Source organism: Peromyscus maniculatus, chromosome 10 (assembly GCF_049852395.1).
Source record: "Peromyscus maniculatus bairdii isolate BWxNUB_F1_BW_parent chromosome 10, HU_Pman_BW_mat_3.1, whole genome shotgun sequence".
In the NCBI taxonomy this organism is placed as follows: Eukaryota; Metazoa; Chordata; class Mammalia; order Rodentia; family Cricetidae; genus Peromyscus; species Peromyscus maniculatus.
In genome coordinates, this window is record NC_134861.1 from 92,579,911 (window position 1) to 92,594,022 (window position 14,112).

The 14,112-nt window shown below is 45.8% G+C and overlaps 1 protein-coding gene across 3 annotated transcripts in view; it reads left to right on the plus strand.

Moving 5' to 3' along the window:
* Enoph1 (enolase-phosphatase 1) overlaps nt 1-6,542 on the plus strand; it is a 41,280-nt gene extending 34,738 nt beyond the window's left edge. For all 3 annotated transcript variants that reach the window (XM_076546714.1, XM_006975378.4, XM_076546713.1), the window contains exon 6: nt 5,566-6,542. In XM_076546714.1, the coding sequence (XP_076402829.1) occupies nt 5,566-5,702 (137 nt within the window). In that variant the 3' untranslated portion in view covers nt 5,703-6,542. The remainder of the gene's footprint in view (nt 1-5,565) is intronic.
* The last annotated feature ends 7,570 nt before the right edge of the window (nt 6,543-14,112 follow it).

The window sequence follows — 14,112 nt, forward strand, 5'->3', positions numbered from 1 at the left end:
CTTTTAACCGGTTGAGAATTATTATAAGTAGGCACTGTGAAAGCAAATCTTTCTTTGTCTTTTTCTTGTAAGGGTATTGAAAAGAAACAGTCTTTTAAATCAATAACTATGAGAGGCCATCCTTTTGGTAACAGAGTAGGCAAAGGAATTCCAGATTGTAGAGAGCCCATCGGCTGAATTACTTTGTTAATTGCTCTAAGGTCTGTTACCATTCTCCATTTACCAGATTTCTTTTTAATAACAAATACAGGAGAATTCCAAGGGCTGGTTGACTGTTCAATATGCTGAGCATTTAACTGTTCTTCTACCAGCTCTTCTAAAGCCTGGAGTTTCTCTGTTGTTAAAGGCCATTGCTGAACCCATACAGGCTTGTCTGTTAACCATTTTAAAGGTAGAGCTGTTGGTATTTTTGGAAGATTATCAGTTGTTGTGCCCTGTTCCTGTATAATATGGATGGCTGGTGACCACTCAAAATAATGCCTTCTAATATTTCTCTCAGAAACATGTGCTAGTTTATGATTTGTTTCTGAGATTGGAGGGATTTTAATCTGAGTATTCCATTGTTGCAACAAGTCTCGACCCCACAGGTTCATAGCTATGTTAGCGACATATGGTTTTAATTTTCCTCTCTGTCCTTCTGGACCTATACATTCCAGCCATCTTGCACTCTGTTTCACTCCAGATAATGTCCCAATTCCTAACAGTTGAACGTTTACCTCCTGAAGAGGCCAAGCTGGATGCCAAAATTCTGGTGCAATTATGGTAATGTCCGCACCTGTGTCTACCAGACCAGACAACAAAACACCATTTATTTTTATCGTTAATTTTGGTCTCTGTTCATTAATAGAAGTTTGCCAAAAAATTTTCTTTATGTTTTCTCCTGAATTTTCTATTCTCTCTTTTTCATCATCCTGACCAGCCTGATTTATTCCAATCGTCATTTGGTTATTTAATCGCTCAGAGCAGGGATTTCCTCTACAGCTGCAGGAAAGGTTTGAACTGGTTTTGCTATGGGGGCCTGCATGAGGCCCCTCCGGGAGTTTCCCGAAAACTGAGGCAAAGGATTACCCTGTCTGTCCTTTGTTGATCTACATTCGTTGGTCCAGTGTTTTCCCTTACCACACCTTCTGCATACTCCAGAAGGAAGGGGCATTCTGTTGCCATTGTTCCTTGAAGAAATATTGCTTCTAGGATTGACCTGTTTACAGTCCCTTTTAAAATGTCCTTGCTTTCCACACCCAAAACATCTAACACTCCTCAAACCTTTTGAAATTACTTCTCCTACCCACGTATCATGCTCATCAACCTCAACATTAATTGTTTCTCTAATCCAATCTTCCAAAGGTGCAGATCTTGCCCTTAACGGCCTGATTATTCTTTTGCATGCTGCATTCGCATTCTCAAATGCCAAAGCTTCAATTATTGCCTTACTAGCTTCTGATCCTGAGACCATTCTGTTTACTGCTGAAGCCAGTCTTTCTAAAAAATCTGTGAAAGATTCTTTAGGGCCTTGCATAACCTTTGTGAATGACTCATGTTTTTTTCCTGGTTCATCAACTCTGTCCCATGCATTCAAGGCTGCCATTCGACATAAAATTACGGTTTGAACATCATATAAACATTGTGTTTGTATTGAAGCATATTGGCCTTCTCCAATAAGCTGATCCTGACAAACTTGTATTCCTTTATCCCTCCATTGTGTTTCTACGTTTCTAGCTTCCTCCTTAAACCAAGTCAGAAATTGAATTCTCTGGCTGGGTTCCAGAACAGCTTGTGCAAGGTCCCGCCAGTCCTGTGGTATAATCCTATTATATGTTGACCAAGAGTTTAACATTTGCTTTACATATGGGGAATGCATGCCATAAGATACTATTGCCTCCTTAAACCTTTTAAAATCCATCAGTTCAATTGGAGCCCAGATATTTTGTGTAGCCATTTGATCAGGCATCTGCTGTACGGTTACAGGATAAATTAAGGATGATTGTGTGAAAACAGGCTTTCTTTCTGTAACCTTATGATCCAAACTTGAACCAACTTCACTGTTAAAATTAACAGGTTTTTCTAAAGCTGTTATCCTGGCACTTAAATCGACTATCTTTTTAAATAGTAAAATGAGAATAAGCATGGTGATTAACTGCATAATTCCCATAATACTAATCTTTTCATATAGTTGTTCCATTGTCAGACTGCCTAAAATTTCAAACAAAACCCAATTTTCTTCCAATGTACACAGGAAACCCATTTTTTTTAAATGTGGAAAAAATTTGTCTTTTAAATAGTTTCCTTTATGACTTACCAAATCTGCGTAGAACAGTAGAAATCCGAGCGAATTTCAAAACAGCCACCTAGAGTCCTAGGTGTAAATCCAGAGAGAGAGAGAGAGAGAGAGAGAGAGAGAGAGAGAGAGAGAGAGAGACAGAGAGAAAGCAAGAGAGAAAGCAAAAGCGAAAGCGAAAGTGAAAGTGAAAGTGAAAGCGAAGGGGTAGCCGGCTAAAGCTTAAAGCCAGCCACTTGTTCCCTCTGAGCCGAGTCAAGGCTTGGCTTTACAGCCAGGGGCCCTGTTTAGCAGGGCAGGCCTGAGCTGTTTGTAGCACTGGCTTTAAGCAAGCAGCTCACAGTCCGGCCTGAGCCCAAGCAGACCTGGGCTGGGGCTAGGGAGCCGGCTGCTCCGGCTAGGGAGCCGGCCCCAAGCAGTTTTTAATGGATTCTTGTCACGTTGGGCGCCAGATGTAGATGTAACCAATCGTATTATTAAAATAAGAAACACAGAGCCAAGGTAAAAGAGAAAAGCCGAGAGGTCAGAGCTCAGAGATAAAATCTTACCTCCTGCAGTGCTCCTAGCTTCCCCGAGAGAGGGAGGTACTTCCTGTGTCCCTGTTTAAATAATCTTTCTGTTCTGCCTTCTCATTGGTTGTAAACCCAACCACATGACTGCCTCATCACTGCCTGTAAGCACCGCCCTCCAGGTCTTAAAGGCGTATGTCTCCAATACTGGCTGTATCCCTGAACACACAGAAATCTACCTAGCTCTTCTAACCACCATGCTCTTACTATGGCTCTAATAGCTCTGACCCCAGGGCAACTTTATTTATTAACATAAAATTAAAATAACATTTCAATACAAATAAAATATCACCACACTAGCTTCTGAGTTCCAGGCCGGTGAAAGACCCTGCGTCAGGAAGAAAAAGGTGACCGGTGTCTGAGGCACGACACTCTAGGTTGTCCTCTTGTCTCCGTGGGCATGCCTGCACAGGCACATGCATCCACACACGTGTGCACATTAACTAATTCTAACTCTTGTTCACGTGTACATGCATTTGTTATGCCAGAGTCGGGATGTGTTCTGTGTGCACTGAGATTAGAAGACAGTGGGTGTGGCTGGTGGTGAGTTGGTGTCAGGTTTCTCCCACCGTGTAGATTTGGGTAACGGAGCTCCTGTCATCGGTTTGGGAGCAAGTGCTCTTACCAGCCGAGCGATCTCACTGGCCCACAACTCCTTCAAGACTACTTAGCCTTTCTTCATAGTTTTGTCTTTAGGTACTTCTCAAAAACTGACCTGCACTCAAGTCTTTCTTGTTTGATTTAAGCCGTTTCCTAGGGTTGAAGTGTAAGGAGTTAATTTCTAACATGAGTAAAAGGAAATGTATACAGTCTGAAGAAACTGGAGTATGTATCCCAACTCTGTTTTTGTTTGTTTGTTGTTGTTTTGAGACAGGGCATCTCTGTAACCCTGGCCGTCCTGGCATTTACTGTGTAGACCAGGCTGGCCTCAAACTCAGATCTACCTGCCTCTGCCTCCCAGGTACTGGGATTAAAGGTGTGTGCCACCATGCCTGGCTATAGTCCCAATGTTAAAGACTGGGAATACCATCCTAAATTGGCCTTAAAATGAAATCAGCTTTATCTGGGTGTCCAGTAAGCCCCGCCCCAGCTCCCCTCCTGTTAGGCAGGAGGCCCAGCACTTGGATGATCTGTAGCTAGGATGGGAGAGGTGGAGGTTGCTTGCTTTGCCCTTCTGTCAGCTCTGTTCCTGTGGGGTTTGTACCATGTGTCCATCCCGTCACATCCAGGGCAGGGCAGAAAACCAAGCTGATGGTCCCAACGGTACTAAAGAAGGGAAGGAAACGAGAAGACTTGTTGGAATTGTAGCGTGCGGTGTCTGCAGAGTGCACTTGCAGTATTTGGTGCCTAGATGAAGAGTTGGCACCATATAGCAAATATGTAGCTTTCAGCCCACAGAGTCTCTGTCACAGCTATTCAGCCCTCTCTTGTGCAAAAGCAGTCACAAACAGGATCCAGATGAGCGGGTGTAGCCGTGTGCCAATACAACTTTTAAGTGGCTGCGTGCTGTGCTTTGCCAGTCTTTGTTCTAGAGCAGTGGTTCTCAACCTTCCTAATGCTGCGACCCTTTAATACAACTCCTCAAGTTGTGGTGACCCCCAACCATAAAATTAGTTTCATTGTTACCTCATAACTAATTTTGCTACTGTTATGAATCATAATGTGAATATTTTTGGAGGTAGAGGTTCATCAAAGGGGGCATGACCCACAGGTTGAGAACCACTGCTTTTGAGTGCTGAGCATTGAGTCAGGCTGACAGTTAAACGCTTTAGGCCGACAGTTGCTTTGCTCTGTTTCCATGTCTGTAGACGGGGACAGGGCTAACAGCGTAAGGACTTTGAGTGCCTGGGAAGACAGTGAGGACGGGAGCCGCACACAAAGGCGGGAGCCCTGTTTTCTTCACTTGTCTCTCGTCCACGTCCGGCTCCTAGCACGGAGCAGATGCTTTTCAAGATGAAACTAGCTGTTGTTTTTCAAATAAAAATAACATGGAGATATGAACGTAAGCCAAGGAATATTAGAGATATCCCTGTAACACCCAGCTTACCTAAGTGAAGATGACGGGCCTTGTTTTCACTCTCTGCCACCCAGCACCATCCCAGTCACTGATCATGAGGCACCCACAGTCTGAGGAGGGTAAACGGTAATAAAGTGCATTGTTGGGACAGCTAAGTATAGACTGTGAGGCGCACGCGGGCTGCTGTAATCAGGGATGGCGCTTCTGGATGGTGTCATGTTTTGAGTGGAATTCTGAAGAGTAGGAATTTGTCAGGCAGAAGAGATGTGGCATCTAGGCAGGGGACATGACATGTTGGGACCTGAGGTTAGAGCGTGTACTTTGGCCAGATTAGATCATAGGCCACCCTCGTTCTCTGTCTACTTAATTGGTGTTGGACCCTGCAGCTTGCCCTTTGAGACCGGCCGGCTCAGCTGTCTGGGGCTAATTTGTAGGAGCGGACAAAGGGCGTGGGCCAGAGCAAGCCTGTGTTGAGTCATCAGTAGCGCTAATTAGAGCGCAGTATAGGATGGGCTGTGTTCCTGTCTCTCGTGTTCAGTCAGGTACTTTTTAGCACAGCGTTAATACATATAAAGAGTATAGAACCTGCCTCACGGGGCCCGTCTTTTAGCTGCAGCAAAAGCTAAACTCACCCTGGTTCTCTCCCGGCCTCAGCTCATCTCAGGCAGGTCTCAGTGTGTCTCACCTGTGCTTTGATTTTCCAGAGGCCAGTGCTGCGGAGGAGGCCGACGTGCATGTCGCCGTGGTGGTGAGACCCGGCAATGCGGGGTTAACCGACGACGAGAAGACATACTACAACCTCATCACGTCCTTCAGCGAGCTCTACCTGCCGTCAACATAGAGCGAGCGGGTTCTGAGCAAGGCCCACCCGTCCCCACTGTCTAGCTTGGTTCTAATTGTAAAAGTAACTTATGTGTACACACAGAGATATGCAAGCGTATCCACATGTGTGCGTGTGTGCTCAGATTAATTTCCACAGGCACATATGTGAGAAGAGATGTCAGTTCCGTGAGAACCAAATTCATGTAAAGATGCTTTCTATGTAGACCGTAACTCTTAAGTCTTACCAGTGCATGAGAGTGCATTTGATAGAAGAAACTGCAAAAGTACAGACCAAATGTGTGATGGTATCACATCCCTCACTCAAGTGGGAAGCGGTCTTGAGAAGTTGTTATCCAGAGACCTTGTTATTTTAAAACTGGAAGTGCTTCACAGGCATCCGTAAGAGGGACCCACCGGCCCTGTCTCCTTGTGGACTCCATCTCCCTGCCGCGCCCAGACTCACACCCCTGTGTACAGGAGACAGGTCTCGCTTCCCCCCGGAGACAGCGTGGGTTTGGTCAGTCAGGTGTCGTAGGCGTTGGCAGCGTCCGCCTCCGGAGCGGTGGTCCCGGGGCAGCCCGTGTGGCGGGAGGCCGTGCCACCCTGCCGGTGTGAGCACCCCTTGATAGTTGCCTTTTTATGTCTTAGCATAGTTTGAGAATATATGTTGATGACTATTTTTAAAAAATGTTTTATTGAAACCAGTATAACGCCACAAAGAGCTCTAATGTGTAATATTCCCTCTGAAATGGATGTGAAGATGTACGTTTTATAACAGTATTGTTTATCCCGATGCCACTCTGACAGGACTTCCTGTCAGCTTCGTGTAGTTAATTAATAAAGGCGTTTTCCTCTTTCAGTTTCGTGTAGATTGTGGATTGTACCTCATGCGCCAGAAGCAAACAGGAAAGTAAGCCCGGAGCAGCTGAACGGCTGGACGTTCTTTAGTTTCCGCACTGTGTGTGATGCGCATGTCTCTTTTAACAGACGGAATGAAAATCGTTACCTAGCTTCAGCTGGTGTTTGAATGTTGTTACTGCTTAATTCCAACAGTAAGCGCTCATGTGTGAGTGAAGTTTCTTGGAATTTTTTATAACCATGTTTTCTCTCCACATTTTAATTGTCTGGGCGATGAGGAGGACAGTTTATGATAGCTGCTTCTCTCCTTCTACCGTCTGGGGTCCTGGGTGCTGAACTGAGGTCAGGAGTCTTGTTGGCAGGAGCCTTTACCACCGAGCCATCTCGTTTTTTTGTTAGTATTGTTTTGTTTTTTGTGACAGGTTTCCCTGTGTAGCCCTGGCTGTCCTGGAACTCTCTTTGTAGACCAGGCTGGCCTTGAACTCACAGATCCACCTGTCTGTGCCTCTTGAGTGCTGATTAAAGGCGTGTGCCACCATCACCTGGCACTACCTTGCTGTGGGACGGTCTGTATGTCAAATCTGTTGCTCTGATTGGTCAATAAATAAAACACTGATTGGCCAGTGGCCAGGCAGGAAGTAGGTGGGACAAGGAGAATTGTGGGAAGCAGAAGGCTGAGGGAGAGACACTGCAGCCACCGCCATGACCAGCAGCATGTGAAGATGCCGGTAAGCCACCAGCCACGTGGCAAGGTATAGATTTATGGAAATGGATTAATTAAGCTATAAGAACAGTTAGCAAGAAGCCTGCCACGGCCATACAGTTTGTATGCAATATAAGTCTCTGTGTTTACTTGGTTGGGTCTGAGCGGCTGTGGGATTGGCGGGTGACAAAGATTTGTCCTGACTGTGGGCAAGGCAGGAAAACTCTAGCTACACTACCTCATTTTTTTTTTTTAAACCTATGTAAGAAAATGCTTGAAGGAAACGGTTACTTTTCTAACTACTCAAAATCCTGGAGGAATAATTTTGGGGATGCATTGAATATGAGGAAAAGTCTCGCAAATATGAGGGGGGAAGGAGATAGAAAAAAAATGTTATGTTGATTCAGATTTTGGGTCAGACAGACTAGAATTAGAATCAAATTCGTGTAAGTCATAGAAATGGGAATAATTTGTAAATAATTTGTAAACCATAAACTCATGAAAGGATTAACTCTATTTTTGTAGACAGGTTTATGGGCAGATGACAACTGATTATCCTTTAATAAGTGTCTTAGTTAGGGTTTCTACTGCAGTGAAGACACCATGACCACGGCAACTCTTATAAAAGAAAAAATATTTAATTGGGTGGCTTACAATTCAGAGGCTTATTAGTCCATTGTCATCCTGGTGGAACATGGGGGCATGCAGGCAGGCAGGCATGGTGCTAGAGAGGTAGCTGAGAGTTCTACATCTTGGTTGTTCTGTGTTTTAGGGAGAGGATTCTCTAATCAGTAGTTCTGGAGTGGAGAGGCCTGCAGGCCTTGGTTGCTAAGCCTGACTGATGTTTATAGAATTGCAGAGGGAAGGTTGACAGGCAGGGTTAAGGCTAACATAGGTGCAGAACAGGCTCTGCCCAGCAGGTGGCGCTGTTTCCCCATGGACCTTGTCAAATGGAAGCATCCCATCAGATGGAGCGGGGAGGGAGAGGGGAGATGCGCAGTTCATTTGTCTTTAAAAGCCAATAGCATGGTTTGTAAGAGCAGGATCGTTGGGCAGACGTTTGGCAATAATGCCAACTGCAGCCTACCCACCAGTTCCTCTTCCCCTCTTGTATCTAACACATTTTAAGAAAAGAAAACAACTTGATTTTTGTTCGAGCAGCAGTGTTTAAAAGGGCTTGCTTTCATATATTTTTCATATCATATTTCTCCTGTCAGAAAAAAATAGTAAATATAATATGTCCCATAACAATTTGCTATAGTACCACTTGGGCCTTCATGTCAAAATTACACTCTCTTAAGTAGTATTCAACAGTAGTTTGCAGAGCCTGGCCTGATGGTTTACATCTATAATCCCTGAAGGTAGAGGCCAACTTGGTTTGTATAGGGAGTTCCAGGCTAGTAGCCAGGGCTACATGGGCCCTGTCTCAAAAACAAAACACAAAAAAATCCCCCACAATTCTTGCTAACCGAATAATGAATAAAATCTACCCTTGAGTTTCACTCCAATTTATTCTGTCAAGATGTGAGTCCTGGGTTTGATGCAAGGGATGCATTCTCCTTATGGTCAGAATGCAGATGTTCTTAGAGGTGTGAGAAAACTAAATAAAGACAACACAAAATAAGGCATGGGGGTGGAGCTTGTAATCTAAGCATGAAAGATGAAATATATGAGGAAGAAAGAACATTTTATGCAGACTACATGTAGAAATTTAAACATAGCTCTGCCTGGACCAGGGAATCAGGAGTCCAGTGGCTAGACACTGTTAGAGAGGTATGCAAAAACCAACCTGATCATTAGGTCTCTGGAACCTAGTAAAACATTTAGACTGCAATTTAAATGTGGGAAGCTACTGGAGAATTCAGAACAGAAGTGACCTATATTTTAAGAAATTGTGTTTGATGGAGAATGGATTGGGGTAAGACCTATGAGTGGAGAGTTGGAAGCAGAGAGCACTTAGGTATTTCTTAAATGATTTAGTATTTGTGTGTGTGTGTGCACGCACACCAGTGCTGTGGGATGTCTTTCTGTATGCTATGAATGTGTTGCTCTGATTGGTTGATAAATAGAGCTGCATTGGCCTATGGCAGGGCAGGATAGGTTAGGTGGTCCATTCAAACTGAAGACAAGATGAAGAAGGGTGGAGTCGGAGACACCAGCCCACTGCTCAAGGAGCAGCAAGATGTCTACAGACCAGTAACACCATGGCCACATGGCAACATATAGATTAATAGGAATGGGTTAAGTTATAAGAGCTAACTAGCAAGAAGCCTAACCCATAGGCCATACAGTTTGTAAATAATATAAGCCTCTTTTACTTGGGACCAAGTGACTGCAGGATGTGGGTGGGAAAGTTTTGTCCCAACCATGGGGCTGGGCAGGACCAGAGAAACCTCTGGCTACATTTTTTGGTACCCCATATTGGACACCATTGTGTGTCCTAATAAGCTTGCCTGAGGGTCAAGACAGAGGACAGAGCCGGCCGCTAGAGTAGACGCAGAGCCAGGCAGTGGTGGTACACACCTTTAATCCCAGCAGATGAGATCTCAAGCCTTTGCTTGGGAAGCACACACACTTTTAATCCCAGGAAGTAATATGGCAGGGCAGAGAAAGGTATATAAGGTGTGAGGAAACAACTCATTTGTAGCAGGAATCTTAAAAGTTCTTATTAATAAAACCAAACCTGAGGAGAGTTATTGGGGTCCATGCTGGTAGATCAGAGAGACAGAACAAGCCACAGCTATCTCACCTCGCCGGATCCTCAGCTGGTCTTGTCTCCTCAGACTGGAGGCCTCTGAGTCCTCATCCGGAATGGGTCTCAGCTGAATTACTGCTCAAAAGCCTGAATGCTTAACCAGCCGAATGCTTAACCAGTCAAATGCCTAACCAGCCAAAAGCTTCTAGTTTCTGGTCCTCACGCCTTATATATCTTTTTGCTTTCTACCACCACTCCCTGGGATTAAAGGTTGGCTTTCTGGGATTAAAGGCGTGTGTCACCATGCTTGGCTATTTCCAGTGTGGCCTTGAACTCACAGAGATCCAGAGGGATTTCTATCTCTGGAATGCTAGGATTAAAGGTGTGAGTGCCACCATTTTCTAGCCTTTGTATCTAGTGGCTGTCTGTTCTCTGACCCCAGAAAAATTTATTAAGGTACACAATATTTTGGGGAACACAATACCACTACACTCATTCTCTTTAGGCTGAGGATTTCGTAGAGGTAAGAACTAGTGGCTGGCTGTTCGCTTCCCTGATCTTTCAGCTTTCACCCTGATATCTGGCTCTGGTTTTTTTTTTATTAAAAGACCACCTAAGATTTGAACAGCACACCATCATGTGTTTGTGGGTGGAGGCTGGAAGATGGCACCAGAGCCCCTGAAACTGGAGTTAGAGATAGTTGTAAACCATCTGATGTAGGTGCTGGGAACAACATTTAGGTGCTCTCCTAGAGCTGCAAGTGGTCTTGCTACTGCTCCATCTCTCCAGCCCCTACTTAGGGGTTGTGATCACAAAGGAATTTGAGACAAGGAATAAGGCTCTCACACAAACCAATGGAAGGCTTAGTGGGGGGATAACTAGGGGGACTACCCCAGGAAGTGCCACCGTGGTGAGTTGAGGAAGCTTGGCACGGCTGTCATGGCCGCTCACCCATGACGCTGGCCAGGTAGCTTTACTTGTGCTCTAGTGACCTTACTTGCCAGCAGCAGGACTTCTCTTCTCTCTGCAGGATTGCTCTACCACATGTCATTGAGTCATTCCCAGAACCACATGGAGGTGTGTCTGGGGAAGGATTTTTAATTTTCCAACTCCTCTAATTACTCTGTTTGCTGGATCCACTATCGAAGACTGTTGTAATGAAGGGCTAGCGGTGGCTGGCTTTGGAGTGGAAACAGTGGAGACAGATGTGCACACATCAGGGATGTTATAGAGGTGGTGATAACTGCACATGATTGACAGGACTTGAAAGGGCAACTCCTGGGTTTTTAGCCTGAGTAACCGGACAGATACCGGTGCTGGACGAACAGGGACTTAGTGTGTTTAGTGGAAAGCTGATGCAGACAGGGATAACCAAAAGCAGTGAGATGCTTACAAAGCCCAGAGCCCGAAGCTCTGGCCGGACTGAGGAGCAGTCCGAGACTGAGGCTGCCCGGCAGAGAGGTGCTGTTAAGTCGTGTAGTTTGGGTTTTGGAAAGACCTATGGATGGAGAAGAATCAGAGCACTCTGAAGTTTTAACATTTGAGATCAAGCCATGGAAGGAAGCAAGCCAGGCCGATGAGAAAGAGGGTATGCACAAGTCCTGATAGTAATGCACGCAAGGGTCTACTTCATATTTTAATATCTCTGGTGCCGCATGCATCACACCCACACACGTGTTGTCCTGTTAGCACACCAGTCATGGTTGGGGGGGGTCTATCTTCATTTTAATACACACACACACACACACACACACACACTTTCTAAATATGGTTGCATTCTGAGTTACTAAGTGTTAGACATTGAGTGTGTCTTGGAGGGGTGGGGGAAGGGGACATATATAAACCCGTATCAGCCAAGAAAGCAACAGGACTTCTCAAAGCCCTAATTCACGGAAGCATCTCACTTTTGGATCTTTCCTAACAAGCTTTTTGGCTAAGTCTATTGTTTGCTCCGCCATTACCCATTATTTCACACAGCTGTGGTTAATACATTTGTCTTGAACGGTTCCAGCAAATGGTCCTAGGTAGCTGCCTGGGAACTGGCAGAGTTCCAAACCAGGGACGGTTAAAGTCGATCCCTTGGGGCCATTCTAAGGCATTATCAGACTGGTTGCCATGGTGGCCCACCTGAGTTGTTCCTTTAAACTCCTGGAAGTCCTAACCCAATGTGGCCACATTTTGGGTAGGCATTTAGGAGGTAAGTAGATTGAATGAAGCTAAGGGTGGCAGCACAGAGCTGTCATCTCCGTACTTTGCAGGCTGAGGCAGGAAGGTCTGAATGTGAGTTCCAGGCCAGCAGGGATGCATAGTAAGATTCTGTAGCAATAACGGAAGAAAGAATAAATAAATGTCAGAAGCATAAGGCCCTAATCCAATAGGGGAGGAGGGGATGCGACAGTGCTCAGTTTCATCTTTTTGTTTTTTGTTTGTTTCTTTGTTTGTTTGAGACAGGGTTTCTCCGTGTAGTTTTGGTGCCTGTCCTGGATGGATCTCCCTCTATAGACCAGGCTGGCCTTGAACTCACAGAAATCCGCCTGGCTCTGCCTCCCAAGTGCTGGGATTAAAGCCGTACTCCACTACCGCCCAGCTCATGTTTTTCTTAGTTCTGTGTCTTTCTCCTCTCTCTCTTCCTCTCCTCCCTGTCTCTACCATGTGAGGACACAGTGAGAAGGTACAGCCTATAAGCCAGAAAAAGCCTTCTCCCAAAACCCTACCCCCTGAGCCAACTCTCCTGCCCCAATGCTCTGCTGTTGAGGTTGTGTTGATTCAAGAGCTCTTGACAAATGCTGGAGTTGGCAATTTGCTCCGGGGAAGCCAGCAACCATGCTGGGTGGGAACCCAGATTCACAGCGCATGCGTTGGAGCAGAGGCTCCAAGTAGACAGTCGGCCCCCACTTCCAGACATAAGAACAAATCAGCCCTCCGCTGCTTCCAGCCTCTAGCTTTTGAGTCATCCTGCCGAGACCCCGATACCACGGAGCAGGGGAGAGATTGTCCCAGCTGTGCCGTCGGGGCCGGCCTAGCATCTGGGAGTCCAGTCAATGGCTGTGCAGCTGCGTCTTGTGACAGTATGTCCAGCAGTCACAGCAACTAGAACAGTCCTCACATGAGTCAGTCATCTAGCAGTGGACGGGCTTTCCTCTCCCGCACAGCACAGAGGCCCGTGCCACAGCGTGCAGTTAGGAACGTCAAGAACCTCGTTTTCCTCCCCGACGACGACGGCGGCATCACGTTTCTTCCGGGGTGATGCGGTTGTCCCTGGCCCCACAATCACGCAGGCTTGAAACCACGGGGTGTCTGGCCTGCCTTCACCCTCCTCATCCAGGCAGCCGGACACAGCCACTGCCCTCCTCACAGCCGCTCCTGTTCTTCCCGTGCCTGAAAGCCTTTTTATCCATTACCTACGTTATAAATGCAATGCCCTGTAGAAGGACTCCTGATAGCAGGTGTGCATTCAGGTTTTCATTCATTCAAGGGCAGTTCTTGCAAAGACCTCAGAAAGCTGGGCATGGTGATCCATGCCTATAATACCAGCACTCAGGAAGAAGCGGTTACATGTCAAGCTGGAGGCTATCCTGGGCTATCCAAGACCCCTCCCCATCTTTAATATCAAACAACCCCAGAGCAAGGAATGATGATGTTTATAGATAGGAAGCACACTGTAGTTTGAGAAAGAATACTACCAAGGCAACAGAAAAAATTGAATCATTGGCTGTTCTGAATGTTCTGGAGAACATTCGGTGTCACTGAATCACTTCATCCGTGTCTAGTCAAAACCCTTCTCTCCAGCTTCTACCCTACCCTGGCTACAAATCTGATCTGGCTTACCAAAGTCTAGAGATACTCGGTGTTATTCTAATACTGACTAGCAAGTGAGCTTCCTCCAGAAATGCTGCTGGAATACCATGTCTTCATTCTGACCCCCACACTTGCAGAGACTGTATTTGAGCAGTAAGGCAAAAAAAAGTTGAGATTGACCCAAAGTCAAACCAGCTTCTTGATTGGGAAACATGAAAAACATTCAGTTTTCCGCAGCCAGGACCCAGTTATCATCAGCGTTCCATAGGAAGCCACATGGGAGGACACGAGTCCCGTCTCGATCTTGGGAATGTGGCCTGTAGAGGTAGCTGCACACACTAGAAAACACTGGCCTTTTTATGACAGCATTGGCTC